The 21,041-nt window shown below is 57.4% G+C and overlaps 3 protein-coding genes across 9 annotated transcripts; all 3 read left to right on the top strand.

Annotated features, from left to right (window-relative positions):
- Positions 1-446: 446 nt before the first annotated feature.
- MRPL38 (mitochondrial ribosomal protein L38) lies at positions 447-5,371 on the top strand. 2 transcript variants are annotated; one of them, XM_039859170.1, is made up of 9 exons: positions 447-578; positions 712-891; positions 2,212-2,346; positions 2,423-2,631; positions 3,142-3,214; positions 3,368-3,413; positions 4,334-4,492; positions 4,731-4,867; positions 5,066-5,371. In XM_039859170.1, exons 1-9 carry the CDS (start codon positions 512-514, stop codon positions 5,200-5,202), a joined length of 1,143 nt encoding a protein of 380 aa, XP_039715104.1. In that variant the 5' UTR covers positions 447-511; the 3' UTR covers positions 5,203-5,371. The 2 variants fall into 2 exon arrangements, with proteins under 2 accessions (XP_039715104.1, XP_039715105.1); XM_039859171.1 differs by lacking the exon at positions 712-891 and having other exon boundaries at positions 474-578.
- A 708-nt stretch (positions 5,372-6,079) lies between these two features.
- On the top strand, positions 6,080-11,773 carry TRIM65 (tripartite motif containing 65). 5 transcript variants are annotated; one of them, XM_039859164.1, is made up of 8 exons: positions 6,081-6,293; positions 6,679-7,169; positions 8,332-8,427; positions 8,700-8,933; positions 9,019-9,193; positions 9,327-9,433; positions 9,721-9,811; positions 9,940-11,773. In XM_039859164.1, the coding sequence occupies exons 2-8, from the start codon at positions 6,780-6,782 to the stop codon at positions 10,512-10,514; spliced, it is 1,668 nt and encodes a 555-aa protein (XP_039715098.1). In that variant the 5' UTR covers positions 6,081-6,293; positions 6,679-6,779; the 3' UTR covers positions 10,515-11,773. The 5 variants fall into 5 exon arrangements, with proteins under 5 accessions (XP_039715099.1, XP_039715098.1, XP_039715102.1 ...); XM_039859165.1 differs by having other exon boundaries at positions 6,080-7,169; XM_039859167.1 differs by lacking the exon at positions 9,721-9,811 and having other exon boundaries at positions 6,086-6,293; positions 9,327-9,392.
- Positions 11,774-16,308: 4,535 nt separating this feature from the next.
- TRIM47 (tripartite motif containing 47) lies at positions 16,309-20,751 on the top strand. 2 transcript variants are annotated; one of them, XM_039859293.1, is made up of 6 exons: positions 16,309-17,043; positions 18,051-18,146; positions 18,413-18,643; positions 18,811-19,009; positions 19,469-19,543; positions 19,812-20,751. In XM_039859293.1, the coding sequence occupies exons 1-6, from the start codon at positions 16,363-16,365 to the stop codon at positions 20,450-20,452; spliced, it is 1,923 nt and encodes a 640-aa protein (XP_039715227.1). In that variant the 5' UTR covers positions 16,309-16,362; the 3' UTR covers positions 20,453-20,751. The 2 variants fall into 2 exon arrangements, with proteins under 2 accessions (XP_039715227.1, XP_039715228.1); XM_039859294.1 differs by having other exon boundaries at positions 16,310-17,043; positions 19,472-19,543.
- The last annotated feature ends 290 nt before the right edge of the window (positions 20,752-21,041 follow it).

Below are 21,041 nucleotides of genomic sequence, written 5' to 3' on the forward strand. Positions count from 1 at the left end.
TTCCCAAATGAGGCAACTGCAAAGGCGCGAGGTCACAATCTGGAATTTGAACCCAAGCAGCCTGACGCCAGCATCCGTGCTCGCACCCCGCCCCCAGCCCGTGCTGCTGCACCACTGAGGGGCTCAGGATACCGCTTCCGGGGTTTGGGTCCAGAGGTGCACCCGGACTCCCGCAAAGCGCCGACCTCCTCGCTTCCGGGCGGAGGCCTGGCCCCGCCTGCCGCTCCTGGTCTGTGCCGCCCCCTGGTGGCCGGCGCCGGGCAGGGACTCCGACCGCGCACAGCTTCGCCCAGCCGTCCACAGGGAACTTCCGGAGCCCGGGCGCCCCGCGCCCGCAGCTGCCTGTGGCCGGGAGGAAGGAGATCCGGGATCCCGGGAAGGAGGAGTCGGGGGCCTGGGAGGGGCGTGGCTCCTAGGTTCCGGACCCGGCGGGGCTGGTCTGCAGGCAGGCTCTGCTCTGCCTGGCCACCTCTGCGGGGGCCTAGGGGCGGCGGCGCCGACGTGAGGAAAGATGGCGGCGCCCTGGTGGCGACCCGCGCTGTGCAGAAGTCAGAGGTGGCGGGGCTTCAGCACCTCGGGTGAGGGTTCTGGGGGTCGGGGGGTTCTTGGAGGTCCCCATTTAGCCTGCACCCTGGGGTTCAAGCCAGCGCCCGCTCCGGCCTCCGTGGGACCGGGCCATAGCCGGCCTGACGTTCCGCTCACTGCCCGCAGCCGCGCTGAGCCGCCGCACTGCCCCTTTGGGGCCGATGCCCAATGAGGACATCGATGTGAGCAACCTGGAGCGGCTGGAGAAGTATCGCAGTTTCGACCGCTACCGGCGCCAGGCTGAGCAGGAGGCGCGGGCCCCGCACTGGTGGCGGACCTACCGGGAGCATTTCGGGGAGAAGTCAGGTGCGGGGCGACCGGAGCAGGGGCTCTGGGCGCCAGCCTCGGGACTCGGGACGGGGGTCCCACCGGCGTCCTCCCCGAGCTTTGGTGGGGAGCCAGCCTGTGTCCCCTTGAGCACTGTTAGCGGTGTAGTCCCACCACGATTTTTCACATCTGTCGTCCCCGGTACTTAGAACATTCCCTTCCTCCACTATTAGGGATCTACCTTACATATTTCTACTTCTAAAACCCTTTCTTGACCACTTCCCGCCCCGCCAGAACGACCCTCTACGCTCCTAAAATATTCTGTACATAGCCCTGGCCACACTATCTTGAATCTTTTCCTCGCCTTCCTCCCAGTTGTGAGCTCCCTAGGGACAGGAATCCTGCCAGTCTTGACCATCATTGGATCCTCGCACCCGCATAGTGCCCAGCACATAGATGTACAGTCCTTTGCTGAGTGAAATTGAAAGCTCTGGGGAGGGTGACTCTGGCACCCTGCCCTTGAGCAACTTACAAGTGCATCCTTTGGAAAGCATTTACAGAGGCAGTGTTTATGGTGGTTAAGGGCACAGGCATGGAATCTGCACAGCCTGCTTTAAACCCAAGTCCACGTGACCTTTTGGGAGTGATTTCTCTGAGCTTCAGTTTCTTCAACTACAAAATCAAATAATTGTGCCCGTCACAAAATTGTGAGGATTAAAGAACACAGCCCATTGGAATTCTTAGACTAATGCCGTCTCTGATGAGGGTTCACTGCACGTTACTTATTGTCTAATGCAAAAGGAAAAAGGTGTTGGATTGAAAGTTCTCTCAGGCCTGGCTACTCAGTGTGTTCTGGGACCAGCAACACAGGCATTAACTAGGAGCTTGTTAGAGATGCGATTTCAGGCCCCAACTCACCTGCTGAGTCAGAATCTGAATTGTAACAAATTTCCTAGGCAAGCTGTATGATTTGTTCATTAAATGTGAGAGCTGCTTCCTTAAGGCTTTCCAGCTTCAGTTGTTAATTCTACGGAGGACACAGGTGTGTGTCTGTGGCCAGCTATGAACAGACTTGAAGGTGATCCCAACTATAATTCAGAGACCATCTGCCTCTATTTCCCATGACCTAGACAGTGTAACTTGGTTTAGGGATCAGAAAATACAATCTCAAGCTTACCCTGTTTGCTTAGCAACTGGATCCAGTTCAGGTTTGTGAAGCAGACACTGCACAGTATGCTTGTTTTGTGAATTAAAGGGAAAGCTTTAGCAGCAGACGTTGGGCAGGTGAGAGGATTAGGTAGGGACAGGTGGCTTTACCAAGACATGATCCCACTTTCTCCAACACATCTTCCCTCCCAGATCCCAAAGACAACATTGACATTGGGCTGCCTCCACCTAAGATCCGTCGGACCCAACAGTTGCTGGAGCGAAAACAGGTCCTCCGGGAGCTGCGGTCCAATGTGGAGGAGGAGCGAGCCGCCCGCCTCCACACAGGTAGGCCCTCCCAGGGGAGAGGGCCCGGCGTGTCCCTGCCCCCACTGTGCATCCCAGTGGCATTATTCCTTCCCAGTGCGGATCCCGCTGGAGGCTGTGCGGGCTGAGTGGGAGAAGACCTGTGGCCCCTACCACAAGCAGCGTCTGGCAGAGTACTATGGCCTCTACCGAGACCTGTTCCACGGTGCCACCTTTGTGCCCCGAGTTCCCCTGCACGTGGCCTATGCCGTGGGTGAGGAAGACTTGATGCCTGTGTACTATGGCAATGAGGTCACTCCAACTGAGGTAATTGCGGGCTTGCACCCTTCCCTGCCCCACGTGCACAGACACATCCCACTGCAGGGCCGAGGACTGCTCCTTTTTGAAAGATTCGTCGAGGTGGTTAAGGAGGCACGAGCACGATGTCGTCATGGCCTGTTCAGAGTTTTGTTGGTGCATGTCTCCTCTTTTAGATTTCCTGGTAAACGAAACCATGATAATTACCAAAAAAAAAAAAGGAGGAACCGAATGAAAGAAAAAGCTCCGTCTTGGCATGCTCCGGTGACTGGTCCGCTGTCCTCAGAGTGCCCTCCTGGCCCCTGTCCATTGACACGTTTCAGATCTCTGGAGAGGCAGCTCTGCCGGGCTCCTTCTATGAGTTTCTCTTTGCCAGCCTGCCTCTCGGGTTGTTTAGGTCAGAGTGGGCTCTCCCTTCTCCAAGGCTGCCTCAGGTTCCTGCCCTCCAGGAAGAAGGTGCTTATAACATGTTGTCTGGCCCTGGTAAGGGTGACAGCTCCCCCATTCTCTCCCTGTCAGGCTGCCCAGGCTCCAGAGGTGACTTATGAGGCAGACAAGGGCTCCATGTGGACACTGCTGCTCACCAACTTGGGTAGGTATCTAGGGTTCGCTAGGCCTCCCTCCCTCCCATGAGCCAGGGAGCTGGGGGAAGGGCCAAGTGAAGAGCTCCAGCCCCTGCTTCTTCCAAGGGAACGGGTGACAGAGGGTGGCAGGGCCTTCACTCAATGGGTCTGTTTGTGTGCAGATGGACACCTGCTGGAGCCGGATGCCGAGTATGTCCACTGGCTGGTGTGAGTACCTGGGGTGGGGCAGTGGGTCAGAGGCATGCACGGAGGCCGTGGAATCCTGGAAAGAGCTACACCTGAATTTCAGTTTGGGCTTCACCATGGATTAACAGTGGGACTTCGGATTAACCATCCACCATAGGAGGTGGCCCCTCACCTCTGCTTCCTGAGGGTGTCAGGGGCCCTGTGATCCACGGGCTGAAGACAGAGACAGAAGAAAAGCAGGCCACGGGCCTGGGCTGCTCCCACAGGCCTGTTGGTCTCCCTGAACTCATTTCCTCACTTGTAAAACTACAATGGTGCCTCAATGTTCCTTAACCACCCTGAGGGGCTCTGTGATAATCAAATGGGAAAGTGACCATGAGAGGCCTCTGGCAGCTGTGACATGCCCAGGATGTTTTCTTGGTGGCCTTTGGCTCTGAGCACCAGGCCAGGGGGCAGAAGTCAAGCAGGTGACCCCAGCTTTGGGACCTCTAGGTAATCGGGGCCGGTGACTGGGAGACTGGTTTCTCTCGTTCTTATTCAGCTGCAGTTCCCAGCCTGTGTAGCAGGACCGTCTGGGGCTGCCTCTCGAGGCAGGTCAGTGGCCATCCTGGCGCCAGGCTAGGCAGACCACAAAGCTTCAGGAAATGGAGAGAGAAGCAGCTCAAAGGTTGCGTGGTCTCCAGTCTTAATGGCTGTGGCAGCCTCACCAGCTCCCCAGGGCCTAGCGAACAGGCTGCTCAGCCTTACTCTCATCCTGACAGCCTCTGAGACCCTTGGCCTCGGCCTCTGAACCCCAAGGCTTCACAGAATTCCACCTCCTACTTGACTGTATGATAGAGATCTCAGGAGTTATATCAGTCTCTAGGGAGAACGTGGCTGGGGATGCTCCTGCTGCCACCTCCCTCGAGTGGCAATTAACAGGTTACTTTTTATCCCACCAGAACCAATATCCCAGGCAACAGGGTGGCTGAAGGACAGGAGGCGTGTCCCTACCTCCCCCCCTTCCCTGCCCGCGGCTCCGGCTTCCACCGCTTTGCCTTCCTGCTCTTCAGGCAGGACAAGCCAATCGACTTTTCTGGGGACACCCGGCCCTCACCCTGGTAATCCACACCCTCCACACGTCACTGCCACCATCACCCCACCTCAGGCCTGCTTCCCAGGAAGGGGTGGTCTTGCTCAGTCCCCCTCCCTCTTAACTCAGGCTTCAAGGCGGGCAGAACAGTAGTTGTGCTAGGCAGACCCTAAGGGGCTTCTCAGGCTTGCCCGTGGGGCTGGAGGTGAGCTGTGGGCCTCTGGTGCCCCACTCCCTACTCTCCAGTGCTCCCCATCTTCTTACAGTTACCAGCTTGCCCAGCGGACCTTCCACACTTTTGATTTCTACAAGAAACACCAAGAAGCCATGACTCCAGCTGGCCTGGCCTTCTTCCAGTGCCGCTGGGATGACTCGGTCACCCACACCTTCCACCAGCTTCTGGGTAAGGGCAAAGTGGGCTGGAGGAGCGGGGCGCTGGCCTGAGCTCACAGACCTCTCTGGGCCTGACAGGCGGTTCTCCCTGGCCACAAGGGGTCGGCCATTCCTCCAGCGGGTTGGCTGGGTCTTCCTAGCCTAGAGACAGGAAGAGGGGCTCAGGCCAACAGCAGCCCACACCCACACCCCCTCACTCTTCTTGCAGACATGCGGGAGCCCGTGTTTGAGTTTGTGCGGCCGCCCCCTTACCACCCCAAGCAGAAGTGCTTCCCCCACCGGCAGCCTCTGCGCTACCTGGACCGGTACAGGGACAGTCACGAACCCACCTATGGCATCTACTGAGTGGCCAGAGTGCCACCCACCTCAGAGAGTGAGCTGGGCCTTCCAGGCCCCGCCTGAGGCAGCCCCTCTGCAGCCCGCCCAGCAGGCCAGGGCCTGGGAGTGAAGAGGCTCTCTCCAGGGCTGGCGGCAGGGGTGTGTGTGTGTGTGAATAAAGATGATTTTTGCTATAGCTGGCCTGGCTCTGTTCCGGGAGCCTACAGGCGCCCCCATCCCCCTGCCAAAGTTATACTGCTTCATGGGTAGGAAGACGGCTGCCCCCCACCCCAGGAAATGGCCCGTCACCTCTGCCTCCTGAGGGTGTCAGGGGTCCTGTGATCCTGTGGCTGAAGACAGGTACGGAAAAAGAAAAGCAGTCCATGGCCTTGGCTGCTCCCACAGCCCCGAGCATCAGTCCCTTGCTGGCTGTTCGCAGTGTGCTGCGGGCTCCTGGCCGGGGCCAGCGGATGCTCTGAATAAGGGGGCCTGTCAGATGGGCGTCCGCAGGCCTCACACCTCTGGGCACAACCCTGCTGGGAGCCCAGAAAGCCCCTTCTCCTTCACTGGATAGTTAGGGTATTTCTTTCTCCCCTCTGAGGTAAAGACTGCCCAGAAGCCAGTCACGAGATTTGTGCACCTTTTCCAGGGAAAGAAACGACATGTTTACAACACAAGGCATGGTGCAGCAGCCCAGTGAGAGGGCATCCTGCCTCAAAATTAGGCTGGCTTGTTTAGAAAGAGTTAACCCTCCAGCCGGTCCTGGCCCAACACTGCCCCACGGGTGGGTTAGTGATCCAGAGTCCTCTGCTCAGCTGCTAGAGAGTTACCGCTTTCCAGAACAGCCTAGACCTGCAAACAAGGAACTCGCCAGCAGAGGGCGGGCACGGGTGGGCATCTTTCGGGTTTCCATTAAGGGATATGAAAAACACGACTGGTTTGTCTCTTGGTGACCAGAAATGCCCACCTCACTGTTTCTGCCTGGCCTAGAGAAGGGAGACACCCCGATCTGACAAATGCCTGAGACTCAGCTCAAGGAGGAAGTGCAGCAGAGCAGCTTGGGTCGGGAGAACGCATTTAATGAGTACTAGCTGTGTGGCCCCTGCTCTCATCGCCAGGTACCCGCAGTGCACTGTCTCATTTAATCGCCGGAACCGGGAGTGGTAGATGCCGATGTTATTAGGTTTCAGATGAGGGGTCCAGAAAAGATTCCGTGATGGCTCTCAGCCAAGGGGAGGGCCGGCCCGGTGCGGTTCCTGTCTCTAGAGGCCGCGACCAAATCCCCTGTACGGGAGCTGCTGGACTGAGGGTCTGGGAAAGCGGAATGGGGGTCACAAGGTGGGACCAGAAGGCCAGATCTCACCTCTCGGCCCGGGGTGGCTCGAGGCCTACATGGAGGCGGGAGGCCGTGGGCGCAGCATGGGCGGAGACGCAGGGGTGGACTGGGCGCGCGGCTGCTGAGGTTCCTCAGATAAGGGCTGTCACGCCTGTCTCCCCACGCAGGCCTGCGCTCCTCCCCGCCGCACCTGCCGGGCTCACGGTCCCTTTAAGAGGCCGGGACATTCCGCGGCGCGGTTCGGGCCCGCCCTCCGCCCGCAGCCAACATGGCCACGTCGCTGCTGGAGGACAAGCTGACCTGTTCCATCTGCCTGGGACTCTACCAGGACCCGGTGACCCTGCCCTGTGGCCACAACTTCTGCGGGGCCTGCATCCGGGACTGGTGGGGCGGCTGCGAGAAGGCGTGCCCGGAGTGCCGGGAGCCCTTCCGCGACGGCGCCGAGCTGCGCCGCAATGTGGCGCTCAGCGGAGTCCTGGAGGTGGTGCGCGCCGGGCCCGGCCCCAGCCCGGACCCCAGCGCGTGCTGTCCCCAGCACGGGCGGCCGCTCGAACTCTTCTGCCGCACCGAGGGCCGCTGCGTGTGCAGCGCGTGCCCCGTGACCGAGTGTCGCCTCCACGAGTGGGTGCTGCTGGACGCTGAGCGCCGGGAGCGCGAGGTGACACGCGCGGGGCGCCCCGCCCCGCTCTCCACTGCGCGGGCAGCTTCGGCATGAGGCGGCTTTGGGGTGTTCTTAATTCCAAGATAAAAAGAAGTGATGGTCAGAAACAGATATTTCAAATTGAGATTTCAGAGCTGGGGACGGGCCAGGGCGAGGTCAGGGAAGAGTTCATAAGATGGAGTGAAGCAAAGGGCTCTGCTGGTGGCATGAACACCCAGCACTAAGCATGAGATTTTGCAGTGGAGCCAGTAGATGACGGCAACAGGGAGGCGGGACAGGCGATACAACCAGATGTCGCAGGCGCTGACAAAGCGGGGATTTTGCTAGAGAGAGAGGAAGTGCAGTGCAACTGCGTGGGGTATGAGAAGGGCAGATGCAAGTCCTTCGGGGGGAGTAGAGGTGACCAGGAAGGTCAGCCCTCCTACTTCCTACATAGGGCCTGGACAGAGGCGGAGCACTGGAACTAGGAAAATCTGATGACTTTGGCCAAACTATCAACATCTCACTCATTTCCTGGACTGTGAAGTGGGGATAACAGCAGCCCTTACTGCAAGCGTTTCTGGGAGGAGAAGAAGCAAGACAGACTCTTGATCAGGACTAGGGAACCAGGTCCTAGCGGGAATGGGGCAGGAGACCACAACGTTTTGATCCGCAAGGGGACCAGAGGTGGCACAACCAGATAGGGATGCCCTCTTCCTCTGGTGCCCAAAGCTGGGGCTGAGAACTGGCCAGGCATTTGGAAGAGCCCATCTTATACATGCACTGCACAGCCCACTCATCAAATAGCTTTGGTGCTTTGGGCCATCGCCCCTTCCCTGCAAGGCCACCTAAGCCAGAAATATTGCTCCCATTTACTGACTAGGGGTACTAGGGTGGGGTTACAGCCCAGAGAGGGCGGGTGCTCTGCCCCAGGTTGCTCAGATTGCAAGACAGGCTGGAAGTCAGGTGTTCAGCCCAAGGCTTCTGCTGTGCCCATGCACTGTCCTGTTCCAGGTGGGCAAGGGGCTCTGTGCCAGCCCGCTGGTCACCCTTGCCTGGGGCGGTACAAGGAGGGGTTGCCCAGCATCTACAGGTGTTTGTGGGTTGAATGAGGGGGACTTCACAACCAATCCTCGCCCCCTCTTGTCACTCATCCCCCGTCCCCCCGTGGGCACCACAGGCTCGGCTGAGAGCCATGCTGGAAGTCACCCAGCAGCAGGCCACCCAGGCGAAGAGCCAGCTACAGGAGCTGCAGCAGCAAAGCAGCCAGATCCAGGTACAGGCCTGTCTGTCCCACCCCGCCATGTCTTCGTGTTGTGTCCTTCAGGCATCCACCATCTTGTCCCTGGAACGCTGGGCAGTAGATGTGAGCTACCTTGGAAATGCTCCTTGGCATCATGGAGTGAGGGGCTGCGCAGGGGGAAGAGGTTCCAGGCATCCTAGCTCCTGGCATCCCCATCCTTCAGCTCCATGGGCAGCTGTGGCCCTGGCCTGCCTTGGTGTGGGGCAGGGCCCTGGCCACCCTAGGCTTTTCCTGTGCCCACCCAGAACTCAATCTGCACCCTGGCTTCCATGGTCTCTGCCAAGTTCAGCTGCCTGCTGCAGGCCTTGGAGATGCGTCGGATATCGGCACTGAGGGACATCGAAGTGGCCAAGACACAGGCTCTGGCACAGGCCCGGGACGAGGAGCAGCGAATCCAGGGCCACCTGGAGGCTGTGGTTCATTCTGACCACAGGATCCGGGACCTCCTGGAGCATTCGGATGACCAAACATTTTTCCAGGTACCAGGCCTCAGGGCAGCAGGCTGGGGGACCAGCATGCCTGCCTCTTGTGCCAAAGCTTATTGCAGCTGTCCCTGGGACTCAGGAATCACAGCTCCTCGTGCCCCCGGGGCCACTCGGGCCACTGACTCCCCCACAGTGGGATGAGGATCAGCAGCTGGGTGGCCTGAAGGAGTCCCTGAGCCAGCTTTGTGACCTTCTCCTGGACAAGGAGGGCCCCCCCGAAGCACTAGCTGAGGCAGCTGACTTGGGTCCCATGGGTAAGGCGGATTCCATATCTCTCCCTACCCCTTGGGGTCCAGCTGTCCCTCCCACTGGGGATGGGGGTGAGTCAGGGCCCAGCCCTCCATGAGCTCCCCTCCCCATCACTTCCTAACACTGCTTTGCCCTTAGAGGCCCCAGGTCCCCGGGCACCCGTCCTGAGCCTGATTTGTCCACTGAGGAGGAAACTTTGGCAGAGTAAGGAGGCCCGACGCATGTATGTTCACCCGTGTGTGCGTGTGAGTGCATCATTACATGTGTGGGTGCATGTGTGAATGCACGTGCACTGCGAGCACATGGGCATGTATACTCCTGCATGTTCGTGTGCATGTGTGAGTATGTGTGTGTGGCATGTGCTGTGACCATCCCTGGGTCTGGCCTCACCCCCCTGCATACCCACTGCAGGACACACACCTCTTACACATGGATCCAGTATAGTGTTTCACGAGGGTCTGGGCACACAAACCTGGGATCAATCATAGTTCTCCCAGTTACTATCAAGTTAGGTTACCTTTCTGGACCTCAGTTTTCTCATCTGTGGAAAGAGGCGTGTGGAAGGTCCCACGTCGGGTTACTGCGAGGACTGACCGCCGTGACGACATCCACTGCCCGCCCAGGTTGCAGCATCCTGTGCCTGGCATCCTGTCAGCGGGGCTCCCGTTGCCGCCTTCCCCTTTGGGAACAAGGGGGGTGCACGTGCGCAGACACCCCGCCCTCTTACCTTCGGTCCATCTCTCCCCAACAGATTACCGAAATCTGACCTTTGATCCAGACAGCGCCAACCGCCACCTCTACCTGTCTCGGCAGGACCAGCAGGTGAAGCACTGTCTCAAGCCGCGGGGCCCGGCCAGGCCAGGCAGCTTCGAGCTCTGGCAGGTGCAATGTGCCCAGAGCTTCCAGTCCGGGCGGCACTACTGGGAGGTGCGCACGTCCAACCACTCAGTGACCCTGGGTGTCGCCTACCCAGAACTGACGCGGCTCAGGCAGGGACCCCACACAGACAACATCGGCCGGGGGCCCCACTCCTGGGGGCTCTGCATTCAGGAGGAAGGCGCCCAGGCCTGGCACAACGGGGAGGCCCGGCGCCTCCCGGCGGTGTCGGGGAAGCTCCTGGGCGTGGACTTGGACCTGGTCTCTGGCTGCCTCACCTTCTACAGCCTGGAGCCCGAGGCCCAGCTCCTGCACACCTTCCATGCCATCTTCACCCGGCCCCTCTACCCCATCTTCTGGCTCCTAGAGGGTAGGACCCTGACCCTTTGCCATCGGCCTGAGGCCAAACCCTCTTCAGGTCTCCAGGAAGAGGCTTCGGGTCTCAGCTGAGGAGGGCACAGGATGGAACTCTGGGCTAGGGACAGGTGCCACCATGCCTGTGTGCCCAAGAGCTGCCCCAGCCCCTGGCCTAGGGACCCGAGGCCCAGCTATATATAATGAATGGGTCCAGCTCTTGGCTAGAAGACTAACTCAGGACCAGGCTGGGCCACTTACTGGAGTTTACTTTCCCAGCCTCTTTGAAAGGGACAGGGACTAGGTACGCAGTGAAATGAGAGGCCCCCGTCCCAGGCGGAACTCAGTTCCAGGTCTGCCTGGGCCTCAGAGGCTAGTGCAGCATCCAGGGGCTCCTGGTCCTCCAGGCGAGCGTGCGCAGTGTGCTTTGCGTGCAGTGCGCTTCACACACTCCAGAGTGTGCAGCAAAATAGCGCACTTCTCAGCTCCAGCGAGCCTCCCCCGGGCCAGCGGAGGCCGCAGGGGCAGCGGCGGGAGGCCGACTGCAAACGATTCCTAGAGAAAAGCGATTTTTACCTCCGCCCTTTCTTTTCGCCTTCACCTTTCGATATTTGAGTCTTTTCTGTTTCGCACATCCTTGCGATTGCATTTCATCAACAGTGTGTTGTCTACATTTTTCTCCGCCATAAGCGTTTTCCACATTGTTAAATTCTTTTCCCTGAATGATTACTATATAGACGGTCGTTCTCATGACTATGGAGATTTATTTACCAATTATCGGACATTCAAACTGTTTTACTTGGGGCTGTAAAAATATTGCCGTGATGATGATTTTTGCGCAGGAAGCTTTGGCTATATTTGCATCCATGTCCGTAGGCTCATAGACCGAATGACCTAAAGTGGGATTGCTCGACAGAAAAACAGCCCTTGCAGATTTTATTTTTTTACAAAAGACAAAAACGAAGCAACCTTGAGTCAAGTTGTTCCCCAGCCCCCTGGCCCTCCATCACACCGGCCCCGTTGTCGAGGCACAGCCTTGGTCCGTCATCCCTACCAGGTGTGGGGATTTTGCACAGAGATGTACATGGCTGCCAGGACAGCTCGAGGTACTTCGACTTTGGCTTCTGCTGTTCAGAACGTGCTTCCACGAAAATCCCCATACATGTTTTTTTGTGTGTGTTTCTGGAAGTGGGGCTGCTGGGTCATAGGGCAGCTGTAATCTTGTTACTGGAAACGTAACACTTCTTGATCTGGGTGGTTTTAAGGGAGTTCGCTTTATAACTTTTTATTCTGTACGTAATGGTTTTATATTTTCATATGTATGTGTATGCATATATTTCACAATAAAAGTTTTTTAAAAGGATAACATGCAAAAACACAAACTCAAAAAGGAAATATTTTTATATTTGTAGAACATAGATTTCCCTCCCACGTTGTAACCTGGCCTTGGCCGCTGCCACGGTTGCAAACTCTGTCTTGTGGCCTTGCCCCTCAGCAATGTGGCTTTCTCTTCAAGGACAGGGCCATGTCTCTGATTGGTGCAGCCTAGGCGAGGAGGTTCTGGTAAGGATCCTAAGGCGGGGAATTCTCCAAACATGGGTAGGGAGGTGGGAGGCTTCTAAGACTGAGCAGCCCAACAGAGTGACAGGAGGCAGTCGGTAGCTCGCTGAACAGCTGGGTTAAGGGCAGGAGCTGAAAGGCCCAACGGGGCAGGAAACAAGATTGGGCTGGCCGGGTGGCCATCACTGCTGGCTGTCCCAACATACAGATTCCAACCATCCCTCCTATTCCCAAAGCCCCAACACACGTGTCCAACTGGCCGAGCCCACACTCTGAAAAGGGCAGAGAAAGGAAGATGGGCCCCCTTTCCACATCCATGGCAGGAAGTGTTTTGGGTCATTTATATTATGAATTTACTTTTTTTTTTAATCTGTTGGGCCTTTCCACATTGCCCTGTGGGAGTGTTCTGGATTGTGACTATCTAGGAAAAATGCATTGATATAAAGGGAAAAAGCAGCATGGACTTAAGGATGTAACATTTGAATAGCCTAGGGGTGTTTCCAGCATTTCTGCCCCACCCCTCACAGTTTCTGGGCTTCTGTGAGACAGAATCAGGAGGATGGGCACACAGAACAGAGGCAGGGGCGAGCAGGAGAGATTTTAAAAGACAGGGGCCTCAGGGGGCAGTAGAATTGGAGGGAGTTGGGTTGGAGGCCAGAGCGGCGAGGGCGTAGAGAGAGGAAGAGGCTGCTCTTCCCCAAGCAGGAAGAGAAGGAAGGGAGCCGTACAACGGCCATAGATTTGAAATGTGGCTTCAAGTAACGTGGGACTGGAAGCTAGAAGACAATGAAGCCAGGCCTTTGAGATGCTGAGGAGAAAGGACTTCCATTCTAGAATCCCATACCCAGCCAAACCGTCAATCAAGGATGAAGCCTGAACAAAGGCTTTTTTGCAGGCACTTCCACATCCATTCTCGAGATGCTCCCAGAGAGGATTTTTCAAAAAAAAATAAAGAAGTAAATCAGTAAAAGGAAAGGTAGACCTGGGAGCCAAGTGACAGAATTCAACACAGAAGAGAAGTGATAAGGAATCTAAATCTCCAGAGATGGGAGCAGCACATCCCTGCAGAGGTCCAAGGCTCATGAGCATGTGTTAGACAGACAGACAGGTAACTGCTAACAGTTAAGAGTTGGAACTGGTTGTCCGTGGGGCAAGAATCTGGGGAGGCGGGACACAAGATGGCCAGGTTTTATTGTTATAAACCTTATTACATAGTTTGCTTTTTAAATACTCTAAGTATATTATCTTGAAATAAATACAAATCGAATTTTTAAAAGTTAGTATAAAGAAAAACGCCACCGTGAGACAGGTTTTGGATCCCGCTGAAGTTTCTTTCAGAGATGCAGGCGAACCTAGGATGGCTTGTTACTGTCACTGGCTGGACTGCTTTTGCTTGTCTGTTTCATTTCTGTTTGAGTTTTTCTCTTTTTCTTTTTTTTTAAATTAAGCAATGCTGCAGCCAGACAGGGTCATATATGAGATTTAAGATTATTTTCAGGTTGCATCTTCTGGGTTTAAATTCTTCCTCCTCTGCAGAACTAGTTAGTTATATGACCTCCGGCAAGATCTGGAACCTGTTGAAATTCTATTTTCCACCCTCCACAACCCAGTCCTTGCAAGAATAGAGTGAGGTGCGGGCATGAACATGCTCCAGCAGAGCTCAGAGCACCACTTACCCTTTCTTCTTAAGAGCCAGTTCATTTAATGAAGAATTAATATATTGAGTAACAACTTTAAAACTATAATAATGAAAATGAAATATCGAAATGCCACTAACCTGACAGATCACATCTCCATGCTTTTCTGGGGAAGCAGATCTTCTTGAGCACGTCCCACCCTCGAGTACCCCCTAACCCAAGAGGCACCCCTCTCCCCTCCAGAATCAGACAGGTCTGTGGTCTCAGCAAGCCCAGGCAGCCTGGCTGCCAAGCTGGGGAGCAGGATGGTGCTGACGCCTGAGCCTCTGAGCCCTTCATGGGTCTTGGCAAATAAGGGACAGTAAGGATCAAGTATTCCTTGTGGAAACCAACAAACGTATGGAACTCATTACCGGCCTTCCTGCCAAACGGGGCACACCCAGGCCATCTCCCTCTGCTACTCCTTCTGCCGGGAAGATCTCTTCCCGCCCTAGATGCTGCATGTCTGAGTCCTAGCAATCCATGAAAGCCCAGCTCAAATGCCACTTCCTCCACAAGGGCCTCCATGATTCTCCCCCTCCTTTCCCACAAACCTCCCAAGAGTGGGTCATACCTCTCCTTTAGTATTTCATAGATCTTAGTTTTCTTCCCTTCTTCCAGGGCAGACGTCAAGAGGCTCTGCATAGCATCTCTCTAAATTAGACATTCTTAACCTGGAGTCTTGGGTGCGGGCGGAATTCTATCTTTCTTTTCATTGTTCTCTAGCTGAAATTTAGCATTTCTTTAGGAATTGAGCGAACACACCATACACCACGGTGCTATTAACAATACCTGTGACTTGTCGCCAATAGATATTTTCATAGCGTGTTACAGTGGTGACAGATAACCTGAAATAACACTTATGTTCATCATTCTTTCAAAAATACAGTAATCGTTAGGCCCCTCATCAAATCTTGATATTTATTGGATTAAAGAAACACATATATACTTTATCACGAATTTGTTTTCTTAATATTTTCTGTCTGTAACTTTAAGGTAATGGGTTTCCATGGAATCCTGCGCATTTTATCTTATGCATTTAAAAGCATTACTTTGAAAAGGGTTCTGTAGGCTGCATCAGGCTTTGAGAGGGGCCCTGGTTTGGCGAAAATGGTGAAGCCCCACCTCTAGGTGGATCATCCCTCTCACCCCTGTATCCTTCCACTTTGAGGTCTCAGCAGGAAGTCTGCGGGCCTTGGGGTAGGAAGATTTGCCTCAATTAGCATATATTTTTAAAATGAACTTTTAAATTTTAGAATAGATATGTTTACAGAAAGTTGCAAAGATAATGCAGAGTTCCCACAGACCTCACTCTCAATTTCCGCTTTTATGAACATCTTACGTGACTATGATATACTTGTCGCAATCAAAGAGCCAATATTGATACATTCTCGTTAACTCTATTCCATAATTAATTCAAATTTCCTTACTTTTCCCCCTGATGTCCTTTTTCAGGAGCCCATCCAGGATACACACCACATTTAGTCATCGGCCTCCTTAGTCTTCTCTTGGCTGTGACCATTTCTCAGACTTTTCTTATTTTTAATGACCTTGACAGTGTCCAGAGGTACTGGTCAGGTGTTTGGTAGACTTCCTCAACTGCGGTTTGTCCAATGTTTTAGAATGGTTTATGGGTTTTTTGGGCGGAAGACCACATGATATCAAGGGTGCTTATGACCAGCAGGACTTATCACTGTTGGCACTGACCTTGATCACCTGGCTGAGGCAGCGTTAGGTTGCTCCACTCCCTTCGGAAAGAAGTTGCCGTGCGCAGCCCACATTGCGACACTGCGACGTGGGAAGTTATGTGCCACTTAGGTGTATCTACAGAAATTATTTAGAATTCTTCTGAATGGGAAAATTTGTCTCTTCTCCTCCAGTTATTTATGCATCCAGTCATTTATATCGGCATGGATTCATGGGTATTTATTTTATACCCTCCGATGCTACTTTATTTTGTTGCCATTCGATTTTTGTAAACAACATTACTGAAGTAGAACTTACAAGTGCATAGATGAGTCTTAAATGTCTCCACGTGGAGAAACCCCACATCTAGCCCCAGGCACTCCGTAGGTGCCCCTGAGTGTCCACGGAGAGGAACTGAATTCCTCAGACAAGGGGCTTGGAGGATGACATCGACTTCCCATTTCAAGTTTAGAAAGTTCAAGTTCCCCACCCCACCGGGGGTAAACAGAGTTGCCAAGGGGTAAAAACATGCGCTCATCAGCACTTATTTTTCAATGCAGTCAGCAGCTCAGGAACTTGGCTAAAGGCGCAGAGAAGGGTCTGGAGGAGGAAGGGCCTGGCCGGACGCAGTGGGCTCTGCATGCCCCTCCGCGTCTCCCCGCCTGGCCACGGGTTGGGAAGGCTTGGAGGGGCGAACTCCTTCCCAGGTTCTTTCCAGTGTGGCTTGCTCTGCCCTCGGTCTTCTCCCTCACACCCCCGACAGCAGCGCCCTCGCCTCACACACGCGGGCCCAGGACGCCCTCGGTGTCAGGAGGGGCCCGGAGGCTGCCCCGCGCGGTCTGAGCTGGGGCTGGGTGTCGGGGACCACCGGCGGGCCTGTGGCGCTGAGGGGCGGTCCGAGCCGAGGACTGGCGGGGGCGGGACCCTTGGCCTGCGTCCCAGGGGGCGGTGCCGCCGCGCGAGCGGTCCTGGTACCTCCCAGGCGGGAGCAGAACAGGCGGCGCCTAGGCGGCCGCGGAGCCATGGACGGCAGCGGGCCCTTCAGCTGCCCCATCTGTCTGGAGCCACTACGGGAGCCGGTGACACTGCCCTGCGGCCACAACTTCTGCCTCGCCTGCCTGGGCACGCTCTGGCCGCACCGCGGCACGGGTGGCGCCAGCGCGCCGGGCGGCGCGGCCCGCTGCCCGCTGTGCCAGGAGCCCTTCCCCGACGGCCTGCAGCTCCGCAAGAACCACACGCTGTCCGAGCTGCTGCAGCTCCGCCAGGGTTCGGGCCCCGGGCCCGGCCCCGGCCCCGGGCAAACCCCGGCCTTGGCCCCCGAGCCCGCGGCGCCCAGCGCGCCGCCCAGTGCCCTGGAGCCATCGGCTCCCTGCGCGCCGGAGCCGTGGCCTGCGGGCGAAGAACCGGTGCGGTGTGATGCGTGCCCGGAGGGCGCCGCCCTGCCTGCCGCGCTCTCCTGCCTCTCCTGCCTCGCCTCCTTCTGCCCGGCGCACCTGGGCCCGCACGAGCGCAGCCCCGCGTTACGCGGACACCGCCTGGTGCCGCCGCTGCGCCGGCTGGAGGAGAGCCTGTGCCCGCGCCACCTGCGGCCCCTCGAGCGCTACTGCCGCGGGGAGCGCGTGTGCCTGTGCGAGGCCTGCGCCACCCAGGAACATCGGGGCCACGAGCTCGTGCCGCTGGAGCAGGAGCGCGCGCTCCAGGAGGTGGGGCGGGGGCGCTGCCGGCGGGCCAGGGAGGGTGACGGGCCATGCGCACCCGCGGTGGTGGAGCCCCCACAGCCCCATCCTTTCTGGGATGGGTCTTAATTTCCTCTTCTAACTTGAGGGTCTTTGCTGTCCCTTCCAGCCCTGACAATGTCATTTGCTCGCTGTGGGACATTCCGTCGAAATGGGGTGAGGGTTGTGGGGTACCCAGTGAGAAAGCGAAAAGGACCCGAAGGGCGGGCCCATAGGGGTCTAAGGCAGGAGGGAGCTGGGGTCCCGGGCGACTGATATCCACAGCGTGACTGATGCTCAGGGCCACGCTCGTGCCAGTCCCAGCTCTGATTTGCCCAAGGCTGAGGCTGCGAGTTTAGATGGGTGTGGCAGGCGACATCGGTACGGCGGCCCAGCACACAGACCGCTCTGTCCAGCCGTTCAGGGCCCGTGGTGAGAGCATGTGCAGTGGTTGGTCCCCGCTACCTCCGCCCCCAGTTTCCTTTGGCTTCCAGCCTGGTCTTGGTGCCTCAGCCTTGGGATTTTCCGTCTCTCCTGCCTGGAGCGGTGACTCACAAGACCCAGGGGATTTGCTTAGAATTCCCATTTTCAGGCCTGGACTGGGGACACAGTCTTTGGGGATAGGGATACCCAGGACAGCTGAATGCCCTCTTGTGTGGCCCTCCCCCCATTCTCTGCCCCTTGCCCACGGAAGGAAGTTCTCAAGTGAATTGAGTGATGCTAAGGACTGTGGAAGGCCCTGTACTTGCCCACTAGTCAGGGGAAGCAGACAATGCACAGCCAGGCTCTCTCTCCCTGAGCATTTGGGAATGGCACCGGCCTGTGCTTGAGGCACCTCTGGTATATTGGGGGACATCGTGGCCATTCCCAGTCCCACCTATGCACAGATGCCACTCCTGGGTCACCCCTCTCCTGCCCCTTGGCGATGCCCGGGACTCCAGTGCAGGGCCATGGCCTCTGCCAGACCCTGTACTCACAAAGGGTGTCATCCACAGGCGGAGCAGCCCAAAGTCCTGAGTGCCGTGGAGGACCGCATGGATGAGCTGGGCGCTGGCATTGCACAGTCCCGACGCACGGTGGCCCTCATCAAGGTCAGACTCCACTCTCACCCTGTCCCCTCCTACAGCAGGCTCCCAGCGGGGTGAGCTTGCAGTGTGGACCAGTCCACGCCAAGGTAGCCTGTGCCCGGCCCTGCTGAGCGTCTCTCCTGGCCTGGCATAGACCCAGGGCAACTCTGGCTGGTGCCTCCGCCCCCCCCCTCCAAGAGGGCAGGGTGGGAAAGTGGGGCCTGGGAAGGACGGGGCCCAAACAGTGATGTCTTTTGCCCACGCCGCTGCCCCCACGTTGTCCTGTGCAGAGTGCGGCCGCGGCGGAGCGGGAGAGGGTGAACCGGCTGTGTGCAGAGGCTGCAGTCGCCCTGCAGAGGTTCCAGAATGAGGTGCTTGGCTTCATTGAGGAGGGCGAGACCACCATGCTGGGGCGCTCACAGGGCGACCTGCAGCGGCGGGAGGAGCAGCGCAGCAGGCTAAGCCAGGCCCGCCACAACCTCAGTCAGGTCCCCGAAGCTGACTCAGTCAGCTTCCTGCAGGTGAGGGCCGCTCTTCCCACAGACCAGGGCATGGGAGGTGGGGGACGCGCGGGAGGCGGGGGGGGGGCAGGCAGTGGAAGCGAGAGTTCCTGGCAGAGCTGTGTCACCCCCGCTGGGAGGAGCTAAGGCCAGCAGGGCCTTAATGGGCATTTATTTATCTGGCACAGGAGCTCCTGGCACTCAGGCTGGCCCTGGAGGAGGGGTGCGGCCCTGGGCCTGGTCCCCCGAGGGAGCTCAGCTTCACTAAGTCATCCCAAGCTGTGAGGGCAGTGACAGAGGTGCTGACCGCAGCCTGCGCCAACCAGTGGGAGCAGCTGCGGGGGCTGGGCAGTGATGAGGACGGGCTGCAGAAGCTCGGCACGGAAGGTGGGTGCCCCGTCCAAGTGACTCACCCTTCCCCAGTCTTCCCTCACAGGCCCCCAGGCCTGGTGCCCATTCACGAGTGGAGAATGGAAACTGTGCCTGGTGCAGGGTGGGACCCAAATCCTGCCAGCGGCCAGAGCCACCACCTAGTAACGACCGGTCAGCACCTTTGACCATAGGCTACAGGGCAGAGGGGGCTTCTCCTAGCCCACCCCCTAGCTCCGAAGAGGCTGGGATCCAGGAGGCAAGTGCAGCGGGGAGCAGAACCCAAGGCCTGCATGGGAACACGGTGCTGTGTTTGGATGTGTGCCTATCCCAAGGCAGCTTGGGATGCTGGGAGGAACAGGGCGAGATAGGGGCGGGGAACTGGGGTCACAGCTGCCGGGGGCACCTTGTATAGCAGCCCAGCCCCAGATAGCTGGGGAGACACCCTCTCACTGTCCCCAACTCTCTCTCTGGCAGCAGATGCTGAGTCCCAGGACCCTGACAGCACTGGCCAGCTGGAGAGTGAGGCGCCCAGGGATTACTTCCTCAAGTGTGAGTAGACCTGGGCTCTCCCCTCTGCTCATGCTGGGCCCTCCGATGGCTGCTGAGCTGGGCCCTGGCACGCGAGCGCTCGGATCCCCCTCCCTTGTTCATGGGGTGAGCTAGGCCAGCTCACCGGGAACTCTCCGGCAGGGCTGAGTCTTGCTAGTTGCAAAGATTGGGAGAGGCTGTGTTTAGGGAGGTGGGCGTGAAGCAGAGGGGCCGCCCTGTCTGAGCCTGGCCCTGAGCCCTACGTCTCTGTCCCTCTCTGTGGGAGCAGTTGCCTACATTGTGGACCTGGACAGCGACACGGCAGACAAGTTTCTGCAGCTGTTTGGAACCAAAGGTGTGAAGAGGGTACTGTGTCCCATCAACTACCCTGAGTCGCCCACCCGCTTCACCCACTGCGAGCAGGTGCTGGGTGAGGGCGCCCTGGACCGGGGCACCTACTACTGGGAGGTGGAGATCATCGAGGGCTGGGTCAGCATGGGGGTCATGGCTGAAGACTTCTCCCCACAAGAGCCCTACGACCGGGGCCGGCTTGGCCGCAATGCCCACTCCTGCTGCCTGCAGTGGAATGGACGCAGCTTCTCTGTCTGGTTCCATGGGCTGGAAGCGCCCTTGCCTCACGCCTTCTCGCCCACGGTCGGGATCTGCCTGGAATACGCCGACCGAGCCCTGGCCTTCTATGCCGTGCGGGATGGCAAGATGACCCTTCTGCGGAGGCTGAAGGCCACTCGGGCCCGCCGGAGCGGCCCCCCGGCCTCCCCCATTGACCCCTTCCAGAGTCGCCTGGACAGCCACTTTTCAGGGCTCTTCACAAGCAGGCTAAAGCCTGCCTTCTTCCTGGAGAGTGTGGACGCCCATCTGCAGATCGGGCCCCTCAAGAAGTCCTGCATCTCTGTGCTGAAGAGGAGGTGATGCAGGGGGCCTGGGGCAGCTGTCTCAGCTCGTGGGACGCCCGCCTCTCCGCGCCCCCCACTTGCCCCAGAGAAGGCACCAGCCTTGGAGTCGCACACATCCCCTGCCATCTCATTTGTAGAGGCGTCTCCCTTCCCTATACTTCCACCTCCCAGGAAGGAGGCTCCCCAGACCCCTTCCAGTGACCCTGTTTCGGGAGAGAGAACCACAGCTGGGACAGATCCAGGCTACCCCTCCTTTTCCAGTTCCTAGGACAGTGCCTGGCACATAGTAGGTGCTCAATAAACGTGTTGAATGCATGGCTCCCTGTTCTATCCCCCGCTCCACCCACCAAGAATTCCCAGTATTTCTCATCTTTCAAGAGCTGCTCTTAAAAGGCAGGAGAAGGGAACAGAGGCCCTAATGCCAGGATTCCTGTTGGGAGGGAGAGCCCTGGCTGTAACGGGGTGCCTGCCATTTGGGCTCTATTCCCTGATTCTGAGCCGGAGCAGCTAGAGATGACCCCTCCCGTGGAGGTCCAGCCCCACAGTTATTCTGGCTGCCCAAGTGTTTGCTTTCAATGGCCTGGTTCCCATCAGCTATTTTCATC

Source organism: Pteropus medius, unplaced genomic scaffold, assembly GCF_902729225.1.
Source record: "Pteropus medius unplaced genomic scaffold, Ma_sr-lr_union100, whole genome shotgun sequence".
Taxonomy (NCBI): Eukaryota; Metazoa; Chordata; class Mammalia; order Chiroptera; family Pteropodidae; genus Pteropus; species Pteropus medius.

Bases quoted from the DNA above. Each gene is read 5' to 3' on its own strand.
- MRPL38 (XM_039859170.1), top strand. From the start codon at position 512: ATGGCGGCGCCCTGGTGGCGACCCGCGCTGTGCAGAAGTCAGAGGTGG. The intron at 579-711 runs GTGAGGGTTCTG...CACTGCCCGCAG, and splicing joins GCGGGGCTTCAGCACCTCGG to CCGCGCTGAGCCGCCGCACT. The intron at 892-2,211 runs GTGCGGGGCGAC...CTTCCCTCCCAG, and splicing joins GCATTTCGGGGAGAAGTCAG to ATCCCAAAGACAACATTGAC.
- TRIM65 (XM_039859165.1), top strand. From the start codon at position 6,780: ATGGCCACGTCGCTGCTGGAGGACAAGCTGACCTGTTCCATCTGCCTG. The intron at 7,170-8,331 runs GTGACACGCGCG...TGGGCACCACAG, and splicing joins CTGAGCGCCGGGAGCGCGAG to GCTCGGCTGAGAGCCATGCT. The intron at 9,812-9,939 runs GTTGCAGCATCC...TCTCCCCAACAG, and splicing joins GACATCCACTGCCCGCCCAG to ATTACCGAAATCTGACCTTT.
- TRIM47 (XM_039859293.1), top strand. From the start codon at position 16,363: ATGGACGGCAGCGGGCCCTTCAGCTGCCCCATCTGTCTGGAGCCACTA. The intron at 17,044-18,050 runs GTGGGGCGGGGG...TGTCATCCACAG, and splicing joins AGGAGCGCGCGCTCCAGGAG to GCGGAGCAGCCCAAAGTCCT. The intron at 19,544-19,811 runs GTGAGTAGACCT...CTGTGGGAGCAG, and splicing joins CAGGGATTACTTCCTCAAGT to TTGCCTACATTGTGGACCTG.